Genomic DNA, 14790 nt, shown 5'->3' with positions numbered 1-14790 from the left:
CAGCCATTGCAAGTATCCGTGGATGAAGTTACAAATGTTATACATGGTACCAAGTCATTCAAGGCGTTGGGTCCCGACGGTATCTCCAAACTGATGCTGAGGAGTCTGGATCAACCTTGAGTTGCGTACCTTACAACTCTCCTGTCTTTGAACACTCTTATGGTACCCGATGTATGGATTTAAACACTCTTATAGTACCCAATGTCTGGAAGATGGGCAAAGTGATCCCGCTACCGAAGCCTAGAAAGGACCCGACTAAGTCTTCGAAATCCATGCTGATGCTCGGCGAATGGAAATTCTACAACGAGGCTTGGGAGCAGTAGTCCCTCAAGCGTCTTGGCTACTAGTGAGGGAAGGGAGAACTGTCTGTATGACTCCCCATACAGACAAAAAAAATCACCCTTGATAAAAGGTATTGCAGTGTGAAAGACGACGCAGCGGAGCGGACTCGTTTCAGCTGGTATTTTATAAAGGGATAGGAAATTGTTGTATGGAAACTCATTCCCCCACCTCCAAAAACCAATTCTACTACGCCCATGACAAGAAACCAGCAGTCCATTGACTTTTTCCAAGTCCTTGCCACACAAAACTCTCAACACATTTTATTTTATTCATCATTGTGGACCTTAGTTTCAGCTGCTGCTATTCTCCCATAAAACTCTGGTGAAAGGGGAGTCGTCGTTGGCATCATGAGGGCTCTGTTAAATTCCCAAAGTATGTGACTGTGAATCTCTGTTGTGTGGTTGACGGCAGGCGGTGGCAATGACAAAGCCAAGCAGCAACACATCAACATCATCAATGTTGTTGTGTCATAACGCCTTACAACTCTTTTGACATTTGTATGACCGTAAAATTTTAATCACTCCCTGTTTAGATTATGAGCTGAGCAGAACGAAAACAAAAAACACTGCCATTCAGTCAAGTAAATAAAAATAATAGCCTCTCATTTGGACGATGTTGTATAATATTCCAATTGGTTTGTCACCCACTCTACTCGAATCTGCTCATCATCGTCATCCACTGTACCACCACCACTTCTGTTCTTCCTTTCGGGGGTAATGGGCTGGGTCGCAGCACCCTTGTCAAAGTGTGGCACCATATTTAAGTGTCATAACATCAAATCTTAAGTTTTTTTATTAGAGACCATTATCAATGGTTGCTGAGGCAGGAGAGACGGAAAGGATAACTTGGGTTGGTGGTGGTTTTTAAAGTCCCAATCCTTTATGGCAACATTTGTTATCAATGTATGAGTTGAGCATATTCGGTAGATTTTGTCAAATTATTTAAACATCAAATTCTATAGCATGCCGGTTTGTTTGTCTTAAAAGGCTAAAAATCGCTCAAATGTCCTTTCTGATAAAGGACAGCTGGCCTGTTTATAGGAGGTTTAGAGCATAAAAATTTAAAAGCTTAACATTGGTTGAAAAAGAGGATATATGGCTGTTGGAGGCCACCGTAGCACAAAGGTTTGCATATCCGCCTATGACCCTGAAGGCCGGGTTCGAATGCTGGCAAGAACACCAGTAGTGATTATCCTCTAGTAATAATGCTGGCAACATATGTGAGTTACTATGCCATGGAAAAACATCTTCCCAAAGAGGTGTCCTCACCGTTCAAATTCTGCTAAAAAAAGCAGCTCCCTTTTTATTGAGCTTAAACTTAAATCGAATAGCACTCATTGATATGTGAGAAACTTGCCCCTGTTCCCTGTTCGGGGGCAAATATGCATTTTCAGACAAGGTATAACTATTGGGTTGCCCAAAAAGTAATTGCGGATTTTTTAAAAGAAAGTAAATGCATTTTTAATAAAACTTAGATTAAAGCTCCGTTTTGTGGATGGTGGAAAGCTCCGTTTTTGTGCGCAGTAGCTGCAAATGCGGTCGCGGACAGTCAGCGATTTTCAAGGGAAGAGTCTCAGTGAGGAGTCAGGTGGCACTGGCTCTTAATTAAATGCTGAGTGCCAATGATACACGAGATGACAAGGCGAGTTATTGGCGCCTTCAAATAACCAATGACCAACATCAGCGTCTGTTCCCAGGTTAGGGGCGGCTGGAGGCGAGCGTCGGATCTTGGAGCAAGCTGTTCGCCACAACGAGGGATACATGTGCAATCCCACAAAACCCATGCGGTTGGGGCTCTGGGCCAGTAACCCGCCCCCGGAAAACTATGAGAACTACTATGAGAAACAAAGGAATAGTAAAAAGGCATTAAGTTGGGCCGGGCCGAATTTTGGATACCCACCACCTGGGGTGTATATATAAACCCCCTTTCGCCACAATCTGGTGAAAATTGGATTTAATTTATGCACCCAAATTCGGCGCGGACATTGAGTGGTCTAATAAATATAAGTCACTGTTGAATTTTTTATTTCAAATTTCAACAAAATCGGGTAATAAATAGAGCTTTTATGGTCTTTAGACCCTTTATCGGCAGATCGGTCAATATGGCAGTTATAACTAAATATAGTTCGATCTTGACCCTATTTGGGTCGGATGGCATGTGGCCTAAAAATACTCACTCTTTCAAATTTCAGCGAAATCGGATAAAAAATAACGCTTTTATGGGCTTTAGACCCCTTATCGGGGGATCGGTCTATATGACAGCTATATCTAAATATAGTCCCATCAGTACCATATTTTGATCGGATTTTGAGAGGCTTAAAACTAGCGCACTATTCCAAATTTCAGCGAAATCGGATAAAAAATAAAGCTTCTAAGGACTTTAGACCCTTTATCGGCAGATCAGTCAATATGGCAGCTATATCTAAATATAGTCCGATCTGTACCATATTTTGGTCGGATGTTGAGAGGCTTAAAACAGCGCACTATTCCGAATTTCAACGAAATCGGATAAAAAAAAAAGCTTTTATGGACTTCAGACCCCTTATCGGGGGATCGGTCTATATGGCAGCTATATCTAAATATAGTCCGATCTGTACCATATTTTGATCGGATGTTGAGAGGCTCAAAACAGCGCACTATTCCGAATTTCAACGAAATCGGATAAAAAATAAAGCTTTTATGGACTTCAGACCCCTTATCGGGGGATCGGTCTATATGGCAGCTATATCTAAATATAGTCCGATCAGTACCATATTTTGATCGGATGTTGAGAGGCTTAAAACTGCGCACTATTCCAAATTTCAGCGAAATCGGATGAAAAATAAAGCTTTTATGGCCTTCAGACCCCTTATCGGGGGATAGGTCTATATGGCAGCTATATCTAAATATAGTCCGATCTGTACCATATTTAGGTCAGTTATCGGGAGGCTTCAAATAACTCACTGTTGCAAATTTCAGCGAAATCGGTTAAAAACTAAAGCTTTTATGGCCTTCAGACCCCCTTATCGGGGGATCGGTCTATATGGTAGCTATATCTAAATAAAGTCCGATTTAAACCATATATGGGTCAATTGTCGGGAAGCCTTAAACTCCTCACTGTTGCAAATTGCAGCAAAATCGGATGAAAAATAAAGTTTTATGGGCATTAGTCCCTTTATCGGAAAATCGGTCTATATAGCAGATATATCCAAATATGGTCGGAGTTGGCCCGTTCAAGAATTTAACGAGCGTGCATCAAAAAGACGTATCTGTGCCAAACTTCAGCTCAATAACTCAATGTTTGAAGGCTCTAAAGTGATTACAACAGACGGAAGGACAGACGAAAAGACGGACAGACACGGACATCGTTAAATCGTCTTAGAATTTTACGACGATCCGAAATATATATACTTTGTAAGGTCGAAAATTGATATTTCGATGTGTTGACTAAATCAATATACCCCCTATCCTACGGTGGTGGGTATAAAAACGGACCGCTCCCCCCCCAACGTTGAAGACCCACGCAAACGAAAAAGGACCCTGATTTGTGGATCTGCACCTGGAATGTCCGCACTCTTTATAGAGAAGGTGCAGTATACGCACTGGCGGACATATTAGAGAAGTACAAGGTAGATATTACCGCCTTACAGGAAGTGCTATGGACTGGGAATGGCGTTACTACAACACCATACGGTGACGAACTATACTTTAGCTGCCATAACATGAGGCATGAATTTGGCTGTGAATTTGTGGTTAGTCGGAGACTGAAACAACTTGTCTTCAACTTTACTGTGTTGGATGAGAAGCTAGCCACATTCCGCATAAAAGCCAAATTCTTCAACATCAGCCTTATTTGTGCCCATGCCCCGACGGAAGACAAAGACAAGCAGACCAAGGATATTTTCTACGAGCGCCCAGAAAGAGATTATGAACGCTGCCCCGCCCATGATATCAAAATCGTTCTAGGAGATTTTAATGCAAAGATAGGGAAGAAAGACATTTTTGTTCCAACATTCGGAAAGTTTAGCCTCCACGGGATAACGTCCAGTTATGGGTTGAGGCTGATAGATTTCGCCGCGGTAAAAAACATAGCAGATCCGACCCGATCAAAATACATGGAACCAAATCGATCACGTTGTGATAGATGGAAGGCATTCATCCAGCGTATTAGATGTACGATCGATCCTTGGAGCGAATATAGATTCGCATCATTACCTTGTTGCAGCAAAAGTTCGCACCAGTTTGAACATGGCGAGGAAAGTCCGAACTGACACTGCACGGAAGCTGGACATTGAAAAGCTGCAAACACATCAAATGGCAGCGGCACACCTTGTTCCAATGATGTAGTGGCGCAGTGGCAAACTATTGCCCACTCTATGGAAAATGCCACGAAATTTGTACTTGGTTACCGGAAGCCTCCTCCAAGAAACCCATGGTACGACCAAGAGTGTCGAGATGCTACTGAAGCCAAGAATGCGGCATTTAGAGCAACCCTGCAATCAGTAGCAACGCGCCAGATGAAAGAGAGGTATCGGCAGAAAAGGAGAGAGGAGAAACGTCTATTCCGCAGAAAGAATTGAGATGTACAGAAGTCAGAATGAAATCCGGAAATTCTGACAAAGAATTAAACATCAAAACCATGGCTTTGGTGCAGGCACATCCTCCTGCAGAGACAAAGAAGGAAATCTGGGAACTGACACAGATAGCATGCTGAGGATATGGAAAGAAAATTTTTTTTCACGCAACCAACACGCAGGGGATGTCCCCTATATATGAAGTGCATTGCGTTGGAGGGGGGTGAGAGAGAGTAGTGTTTATTGATATTAGTCTTAAATTTCTGAACATCAATGTCGGTGGGAAAGACATTTGCCGGAAGTTGATTCCACATATGAATGATTCGGGCGAAAAATTAATTTTCTCGGTAATGCATGGTCCGGTCGACTGGCCAATCGATTACAAACGGGTGTGAGTTCCTGGCAAGTCTTGTATTCCTGATGAACATCCTAACGTCAGGGATAAGAAGACGAATATCCCTGGAACGCACGAAAATAACGATAGAGCAATACAATGCTACCCACATTCCGACGATGTTCAAGGGAAGCAATAGAGTACGATAACCTGTCTGTCCCCAATCAACACCATCGCTCTCCGTTGAACCCGGTCCAGTAGCTCCAAGGTATTGATTTTGGAGCTCCCGCCCATATATGAGAGTTATATTTCATCCTCGCCCTGATGTAGGTAGTATAGATATTGAGAAGATCAGAAGAGGTGAAATATTTCTTGCAACGCTTGAGAAAGCCCAAACACTTGAATGCTTTTTTCGACACTTCGAATACCTGTTTTGATCAACGGACATCACTTTGTATCGTCATGCCCAGAACATCAAGAGCATCTGACTCCTCAATATCTATACCGTCGATAGATATCGACGATTGTAGTGGGTCAGTGAATCGCTTGTGAGACAAGAGACAGCATTAAAGTCTACTCTGTTTATTCTACCCCACTCGGAAATGGCCAACAAATCCTGGGAGAGCGTCTCATCCATAATGCGCCTCCTGTCCACAATTTCTTGAGGATTGGACCTATGATCGAATGAATATGAATGACACAGACTACTGCCATCAGCAAATGAGTAGACTGGATTCGAAGTTGGGTCGGACTTCGTCAATGAAAATAAGAAAAAGCTAAGGGGAAAGGACAGAGCCTTGTGGCACACCTGCGGTCAATGTATACTCATCAGATGAGTGTCCATCTACAACAACTCGCATAGTGCGATCTCTGAGAAAGCTCGATGTAAATCGAACAAAGTTATTACCGACACCAAAAACGACATGTTTTAATAAAATTGCACCGTGCCAGACCCTATCAAATGCCTTGGAGATATCCACAGCCAGGACCTTACTCTCACCAAACTGGTGGATAGAGCGACTCCATCGTTCCGACAAAAAATGCCATTAGGTCTCCCGTACAGCGATTTCTGCGGAACCCATACTGTCTGCCGCTAAGAAGGCCATTGGACTCTAAGTATCTGACAAGATGATGGTTAATCATACTCTCCATAAGTTTGGAGAGCGCGGAGCATATCGAAATTGACCGGTAATTTGCAGGGTTGTTTGCCCCACCTTTCTTGGGGATGGGCTGAACGTTCGCAACTTTCCAACGCGCTGGGAAAACATCCGCACGGTAAGCAAGGTTGAAAAGGTTGCAAAGTTATTACCGACCCCAAGAACGACAAGTTTTGATAAAATTGCACCGTGCCAGACCCAAGAAGAAGAAGAAGACTTTTGAAAGCAAACACGGAAAGATCACACAAAAGCCCAATGGAAAGATCAAGTGGTGGGAGACACCTCGAAACTTGGTGTCAGAGATTTTAGCATGAGGGCAGAAGATCGAGGCGCTTGGAACGCTATTTTACGTTCGGCTAGTGGAACAAATACTCTGTCATAGCCAATTAAAGTAAAGAAGATATAGGAGTGTTGCAGGTTGCATTAAAGATAAAGAACAGAAACGATTTTGGCGTCAATTCCAACTGTTATTGTATTTATTTGAGGAACTAAATGATTTTTATCTATCCCAGAAGTCTATCCTTGTTCCTTAAGCGAAAGTTTGTAGCTAACTTTGCAGTTTTTTAAATACTCAACAATCATTTCACAAAATTTGGATTTATTTTTCATATAAAGACACAATTTTTTTATTCATATGTTGGGACATATGTGTATGCATAACCTTCTCTCTTTCGCAAAATAAAGTTTCTAACTATCCATTAATAGCTGCGATAAAAGAAAAATGAATTATTTTGCAAAATTACCAAATTTTATTCTAAAAGTTATGCTCATTTCTTTCGAATATTCTTGAAAACTGTATTCACTTCATCACTGAGATTTTTCATAAATTTCAAATCACGTTGTAGACGATTTTCAATAAAAGTTTTCAAACCCGTATTACCTTCGACCAATGTGGGTAGAACCTCTTGTCCCACTCTGGTAAGGATTTCAGCAATTTTCAGAATTGTTGAAGGATCCGGCAGGCCAGGTATAGCAAAATTTGGTTTAGCTTCAGTTTCTATGCTTTTAGAATTTAGCTCTTCACTTAAATCAGCAGAGCGACGACGACGACGACGTCTTTGATTACCAGATTCATTGGAATCCTCCACAGTTTCTTCAGAAGAGGAGTCATCCTCCTCTTCCTCTTCCGATTCTTGAGGTTTCTCATCCTAAGAATTGTAAGTCGTACAGAGGTAGATCCTTTTTGAGACTTTTTTTTTGTCACATACCTGACACTTTGCCAGTTGTATTACCAAAAGTAGTATGGTAAAAATCCAAAGATTCCTTTTTAAATGAAAAGACATTTTTTTTCGAAATATACTTTTTCAGTTCTACACTCCAATTGGGCGTTTTTTTTAATGCTAATTTCACTTGGCTTACTGTCGGTTATTTATAGGTGATCAGTTCAGTTTATTCACTTATTTTGCATTTTGTTTACGAATGGCGTGTTAGGCTTAAATTATGAACAATTTGGTTAAATATGATTTAAGACTACTTTTACCTGCGAGGTCAAACGTTTGCAAATCAGGTGTACCATTAACAAGTACAAGCGTGCTAAGTTCGGCCGGGCCAAATCTTATATACCCTCCACCATAGATCGCATTTGTCGAGTTATTTTCCCGATATCTCTTTTTAGGCAAACAGAGGATAAAAGAAAAGAATTGTTGTGAAGAATTTCAGCCAAATCGGATAAGAATTGCGTCCTCTAGTGGCTCAAGAAGTTAAGATTCAAGATCGGTTCTTTGGCAGCTATGTCAAGTTATGACTTGATTTGCACCACACATGGCACAGTGGTTGGAAGTCATACCAAAACACGTCGTGCAAAATTTCAGCCAAAACGGATAGGAATTGCGCCCTCTAGTGGCTGAAGAAGTCACAATCCAAGATCGGTTTATATGGCAGCTATATCAGGTTATTGGCCGATTTGAATCATATTTGGCACTATTGTTGCACATTACAAAACACGTCATGTAAAATTTCAGCCAAATCAGATAATAATTACGCCCTCTGTAGGCTCAAGAAGTCACAATCCAAGATCGGTTTATATGGCAGCTATATCAGGTTATTGACCGATTTGAACCATATTTGGCACAGTTATTAAAAGTCATAACTTTTAATAACGTCATGCGAAATTTCAGCCAAATCGGATAAGAATTGCGCCCTCTAGTGGCTCAAGAAGTAAGATTCAAAATCGGTTTTTTGGCAGCTATATCAAGTTATGGACCGATTTGAAGCATATTTGGCACAGTTATTGGAAGTCGAAATACGTCATGCAAAATTTCAGCCAAATCGGATGACAATGGCGCCCTCTAGTGGCTCAAGAAGTCAAGATTCGAGATCGGTTTCTATAGCAGCTATATCAAGTTATGGACCGATTTGAATCACACTTGGCACAGTTATTGGAAGTCATAACAAAAAACACGTCATGCGAAATTTCAGCCAAGTCGGATGAGAATTGCGGCCTCTAGTGGCTCAAGAAGTCAAGATTCAAGATCGGTTTACATGGTAGCTATATCAAAATATGGACCACATAGCCCGACCTACACTAATAGGAAGTATTTGTGCAAAATTTCAAGCGGCTACCTTTACTCCTTCGAAAGTTAGCGTGCTTTCGACAGACAGACGGACGGACAGACAGACGGTTTTACTCTTCCCAGTCAGTTGGCATCATGCTCTGGTCTAGGCAGTAGCGGGCCTTTGCCGTCGAAAGCTTCTGTCACCTTTTTGATGCCTTTTGTATCCCCCTTTTTTTTGTTGTACAAAGTCAAGAAGATTTTGTCAATCCCTTACCAAATATAACATTTAAATTGTTTAATAGATTCGATTTGTTTTGAAAAATTAAACATTTATTATGATTAATACTAAAAAGAAAACTTGAGTCAAAATTTAATGGCCCTATGCACAAAACTTCATGTAGATTTGAAATAGGTTTAATTGACAGATTTCCTTTATAAAGCTGCCAAAAAAACCCCTATTGTAAGGCTTCATAAAGTTTTGTGAATAAGGCCGTGAGAAAATAGATTTAAACCATATTTCTTTTTATTTTAAATTTAATTTAATTTAAATGTAAATAAAAAAAATCAAGTTATGACGAAAACGTTACCAAATGTTATTTTCAACTCTAAGACTAACAAAAATCACGTTAGCATACATTTAGGCGTTCGTCGTTTTATCTTAACATTAACAACAGTGGAGCGCCATCTACATGTGAATACAGCGTTGGTTTAAAATGCTGCCGAAAAATATGCCGTACAATATATTTGACGAATCTGGCTTAAATTCAAACCAAAGACCGTATACGGTCTGCTTGGTCTTCCTAATAGCACAGTGAAATTGGCTTGAAATGCATTTTAACTTAATTTAAATTAATTTGAAAATTATTACTCAATTGTGTTGAAAAAGTTTGTGTAATACATAATTTTTTTTTTGGCACCGTTTATACGTTTTAAACGGTCCGTTTAAGAACTACTTGTTATTTAAATGGAAAAATTCCAAAATGCAAACATCATACAGCAAGTAAAAACAGCAGTTTCGCACATGTAGGAACGTTATTTGTGCGACGTATAAAAAAGGCAGACGAGGCAGTTTGGCCTTTTTGTAAAATTCCTGAAATCTTTGATTCAAACACACAAAATAAGCAATTAGTTCTAAAAGTAGAACTCAATATACGGGACGGGATATTGTTTATTGTCGGCACGGGATAGGCTGGAACATTGAGGTCCAATCTGTGAGGTTTTCATTGCTGTTACGAGAAGCTTAGCTGTGAGCTACCGGAAGCGTCCACAGTTTGCGGATAGTGGAATGCTCCATACGAAGTAGCTGTAACGGCAGTCGCGGACAATCAGCGGTATCGAGCGGAGAGTCTAAGTGAGAGGCCGAGCGGCACCGGCTCTTGCACAAACACTGAGTGCCTATGATGCTCGATATGAAGAGGCGAGCTATTGGCGCCTTTAAATAACAAATGGCTACCTTGTTCCCGCGGCAAACGATCATGCTCACATACAGGAGCTTGTTGTGGTTACAACAACAATAACAAAAAACTTAAAGTATCGTTAAAGTTGGTTTATTTGACAGATTTCCTTTATAGAACTGCCAAATACACCTAAAGCTGTTTTAAGTTTTGTGAATACGGGTGTATGAATTTAACACAGTTATGGGATGTAATTCATCATGTATCATACTTTGGCTGTGTGTCGAATGGTAGCAAAGTTGTAGAGATATTAAAAATATGATGTTAAATGTGGTGAATAATTTTTGAGTAGCCCAGGGGCTAGTAAGATTTTTTCCATGTCAGTAATTGCAAATTCATTTGCGTTTTAGCAACCAACTTGCGTGCGGCATAACTTAGACGCCTACATTGTGGGCAGACGTCACTAAATTCAAACGACTTATTTGGCATAAAATAAGTAAAATTATTGTCTATTACCATTGGCAGCGTAATTCTAAAATGTTGTTATTTAACAAAAATGGACAAAAGTACAGTTTTGTCTTTGTAGTTTATTGAAATGCTGCCGTTTAGTGGTTTTTCTATAACGACGTCAATAGTTTTTTTTTACCTGGCCTGAGTTTTGTTCACCATTTTCATGTAAACAATAAAACAAAAATAGAAGCAAATTTGCATTCATTTTTCGTGAAGTAATGGTTTGTAAAGAAGGTTCCATGTACAAAACCTTTTAAAATTGGGAAATAATTAATACAGATGTCCTTAAAATAACATTACTTGCTTTACTCGCCGTGTTTTCCTCTTTCCAAAACAAGACCTAAAATATTTCCATATTGCAACTTTCGCAAAATTTTTTCTCACCAGTGTAAAAAACAACACCCCACGTCATTTTTACATCACACCATAGGAGATTGCTATCATTCGACACACGCTCTTTTAAGCTGACGTAAAACTTTATCATTCAACTTGCAAGTGATATTTGTAAGTGGCATGTAACGTTATACGTTGGCTTTTCACTAACTATACGAACATCCCAGATTTAACTTTATCGATTATAGCAAAATTTATCGATATGAATTTATCGATAGAAGAAATGACATTTCCTTATTTGACACATTTTTATTTTTTCGTAAACAATACAGATAGCAAACAAGACAAAATAAAACGCCGGTTAGTTTAGAAAATAAGTTCCTTAAAAGCAGATTTTTGTCCAATCACGGTGCATATTTCAGTTTGTTTTATTTTTAATAGAGGTTGCATTTCTTTTGTAGAAGTTTTGTATGTCTGGACGACCTGTATACATACTAGTACTTCTACAGGCTTTTAGTTCTTGAAGTGCACTAAGGTAAAACCAATTTTGGACGTATTTGCCTAGTGCAAACTAGACATAAAGGCAAAAAAAGTAACAAGGCCAGTTGGGTGACGAAGTACATTCATCTCAGGACTACCTACGAGGTTTGTTAAGTTTTTACTGTTATCCCCGTAAGAAAAACTGAAATGTTTTATATCAATTTTCCCTTACAGCCAACTAACCACCATCCTTGGAATATGGCAAAGCTTTCCCATGAAAATCTTGAGGTATTTATCAACGACTATCTCAAGGAAGATTTGAAACATTTGGAGAAGTACATTAACATATACAATGAGGAAATTATGGAATTTATCCAACTTAAAAATACCATACAAACCATGCGTGAAAATCTCCCCGATGGCTATAAGACTCAAATGAACATTGGTGGCAATTTCTTTATTCAGGCCAAAGTGGATAATCTTGACGAAATTTTGGTGGATGTGGGCAAAGGCATTTATATACCTTTCACCGCAGAGGAAGCTATCAAGTTTGCCGATGTCAAGGTGAAAATGTTAAATAATGAATGTGATGTGTTGCGGGAGGAAAGCATAAAGAAACGTTCGGAAATCAAGGTGGCCCTTATGTATATGGCCGAACAACAACAATTGATGGAGAATGAAAAGAAATAGTGTAGTAAATAGTACTAGGTTGTTAATTTTATTACAATAGAGTTAATTGTAAATAATATTTATCGAAATAAGCGGGATATGATATTCCAGTTAAGGCATTCGATTTGTATAAAATTCCAAATTAAAGCAGAAATGATTAGAAGAAGAATGAAACTGCCCTACTTTTTTTCAAAGAGGCTGAAAAAAGTTTTCCATAAACACAAAGTAAGTTTTTAATTATATGAAAGCTTCCATTTTATGTTCAATTACCTAAATGAAATGATCAAAATTTTGTTTATAACCTTTTTTTGAAGAAATATTACAATGAGGATCTTCATGGGCTAGAATTAGACCTTAAGACGTGTGTTGGCCAGATTAGATTATAGTGGCCTTCTTTACAGACTCACTTAGACCGTTCGTGTCCATTGTGATACCACAGGTAGCGGCAGACCAAAGTCTCTGGTGGAAATCTGCTAATCCGAGATCGCTATTAACACAGTTATCGAGATACGTAGTAGAATTTTTATATGGACCGATTTGGACCATACTTGGCATGGATGTTGCAAGTCATAACAAAATACTCAGGGCAAAAGCCAAATCGGAAAACAGTTGCGCCTTCTCTGGGTACAAGAAGCCAAAACGAAGGATCATGTTATATGAGAGCTACATCCAAATATAAACCTATTTGGCCCATAGGTGGGTACTGCCTATGGGCCAAATACGACCTACATTAATAAAATGTTTCTGTGCCAAATAAAGTCTATATCTTCATTCGTTCGAACGCTGTCGTGATTTCTATAGACGGCCCAATACCATGGCCGCCGGTTTTACGCACCGGATTAACCCGATGGCCTCCTGCCGCTTCAGTGTACAACACACTCTTTACAACAATAACAAACGGACGGACAGAGTGACTGTATGAGAACTTCCTCTGTTGTTGTTGTAGCAGTTTGTTGTGCTCTATCTTTCGTCTGCTTGATTTTGTTGAGTATCCAGATCCAGGAATTCTACGACTAAGAGTACATGGTGTGAGCAATCTGAGTTAAGATTTGGTGACGAGTCTTCGAAATAAGCAGCAAGATAGGTAAGACACACTAAACCATCGCATTTGCCATCAAGGTAGGGGCCAAAAGCCATGGTCGTACAATCGTTAGCATATGATATATGTATTCTCGATGTCAACCTTTACAGGTTTGAGAACGTAAACAAAACCGGTGATATTACCCTACCTTGAAGAACTACCCGTTTCATTCTAAGAGGATTAGATTTTTTATGCGTAAATTCAACATTGACTGGCGACCACACAAGTATTCGCGGCCAAATATTCTATTCTCGTTAAAAGGGACTGTGGTGGGCCCGGGTCCGATTCCGGTCGAGAACACCAGATAAATATTGAGCGGTAGTTAACCACTTCTAGTGTTTACGATATTTGTTATGCCATTCTATGCCATGCATAGAAGCCATGCGAGGTTCGCTCTGCGGCTCGTAGTTGGGATTAGGCTATAAAAAGGAGTTCCCTTATAATTGAGCTTGAGAAGTTAGCCTCCTGTTCATTTGCATTTGCAAGAGCGACTTGTCAGCATTGTCCACAAACAGCGTAATAGGTCTGACGTACTGAAAAACTATGTTGGGTCAAAAGTCCAGAGGACCATCCTATGTCAACATTTGGACTGATTGAGAACTCAGCTAATATAAGATGGTGTGCACAACTTTTGTTGTGTTATGAAATTTTCCAGTTCACAGAGTGGCATTCTGATAGATCTGAATATTATTCCAATGCGTCTCATATAGCTGAGAAGACCACACTGGCACTGCATAACTTACCACAGGGCGGACAATTGCTTTGCACGTGGTGAACAAGGTTTCTTTGTTTATCATGGAACGTTAGTGGGCAATTTTGCATTTGTAAGAGCTAGTTGTTGGCAATGTTTCCAAAAAGTGAAGTAAAGCTTACGACGTATAAAAAGCCTTCGTAAGGTCAAAAGTCCAGAGGACCGTCCTATGGCAACGTTTGGACTGATTGAGAACTCAGCCATAACCGAATATGGTGTGTTAGGCAATTTTTGAAATTCATGCTGATAATTGTAAATTTCCAAAAAGGCTCTGGAGGAGAAGTGCCTCCTATAGAGAAGAGGGAAATCGGCCTGTTCGATACTTCCTTGCTCGAATGGCTCCCTAAATTCTGTAGCGCAATCGCACTTGCCATTTATTAGACTTCAAGACCTATAAAAATGACCAGAGAGAAATTTGAAAACTCTCAGACAGGTATTCGACTCCTGGTACATCAAAATTCTACAGCAGCTGTGTTGAAATTCTGACGGGGCTTAGCGACTTGCACCATTTGGATGCCGGGAGTGACATAACATTGTAAATTGTAATTGTTGTTCATCAGATGGGAGACCACTAATGCGACGAATAGCCCTGTGTGTCTCTTCGATTCAGCCACCTCTACGTCACCAAATGTGAAAGATTAGACAGTACACCACAATCTGCCAATAACGGCGCTCAAATTACTGTGTTTTAA

At 39.9% G+C, this 14790-nt stretch overlaps 2 protein-coding genes across 4 annotated transcripts; one reads left to right on the top strand and one right to left on the bottom strand.

Annotated features, from left to right (window-relative positions):
- Positions 1 to 6966: 6966 nt before the first annotated feature.
- On the bottom strand, positions 6967 to 7713 carry LOC106081001 (antennal-specific protein OS-C). Of its 2 annotated transcripts, XM_059363460.1 has the most exons (3): positions 7594 to 7713; positions 7266 to 7533; positions 6967 to 7090 (listed from the first exon to the last, which is right to left on the bottom strand). In XM_059363460.1, exons 1-3 carry the CDS (start codon positions 7666 to 7668, stop codon positions 7077 to 7079), a joined length of 357 nt encoding a protein of 118 aa, XP_059219443.1. In that variant the 5' UTR covers positions 7669 to 7713; the 3' UTR covers positions 6967 to 7076. The 2 variants fall into 2 exon arrangements, with proteins under 2 accessions (XP_059219443.1, XP_013098116.2); XM_013242662.2 differs by lacking the exon at positions 6967 to 7090 and having other exon boundaries at positions 7112 to 7533.
- A 3681-nt stretch (positions 7714 to 11394) lies between these two features.
- On the top strand, positions 11395 to 12440 carry LOC106080999 (protein UXT homolog). Of its 2 annotated transcripts, none has more exons than XM_013242660.2 (3): positions 11395 to 11477; positions 11559 to 11762; positions 11832 to 12440. In XM_013242660.2, exon 3 carries the CDS (start codon positions 11856 to 11858, stop codon positions 12285 to 12287), a length of 432 nt encoding a protein of 143 aa, XP_013098114.2. In that variant the 5' UTR covers positions 11395 to 11477; positions 11559 to 11762; positions 11832 to 11855; the 3' UTR covers positions 12288 to 12440. The 2 variants fall into 2 exon arrangements, with proteins under 2 accessions (XP_013098114.2, XP_013098113.2); XM_013242659.2 differs by having other exon boundaries at positions 11407 to 11477; positions 11579 to 11762.
- The last annotated feature ends 2350 nt before the right edge of the window (positions 12441 to 14790 follow it).

The sequence above is a fragment of the Stomoxys calcitrans genome, chromosome 2, assembly GCF_963082655.1.
Source record: "Stomoxys calcitrans chromosome 2, idStoCalc2.1, whole genome shotgun sequence".
Lineage (NCBI taxonomy): Eukaryota > Metazoa > Arthropoda > Insecta > Diptera > Muscidae > Stomoxys > Stomoxys calcitrans.
This window is presented reverse-complemented; position numbering and strand designations above follow the sequence as displayed.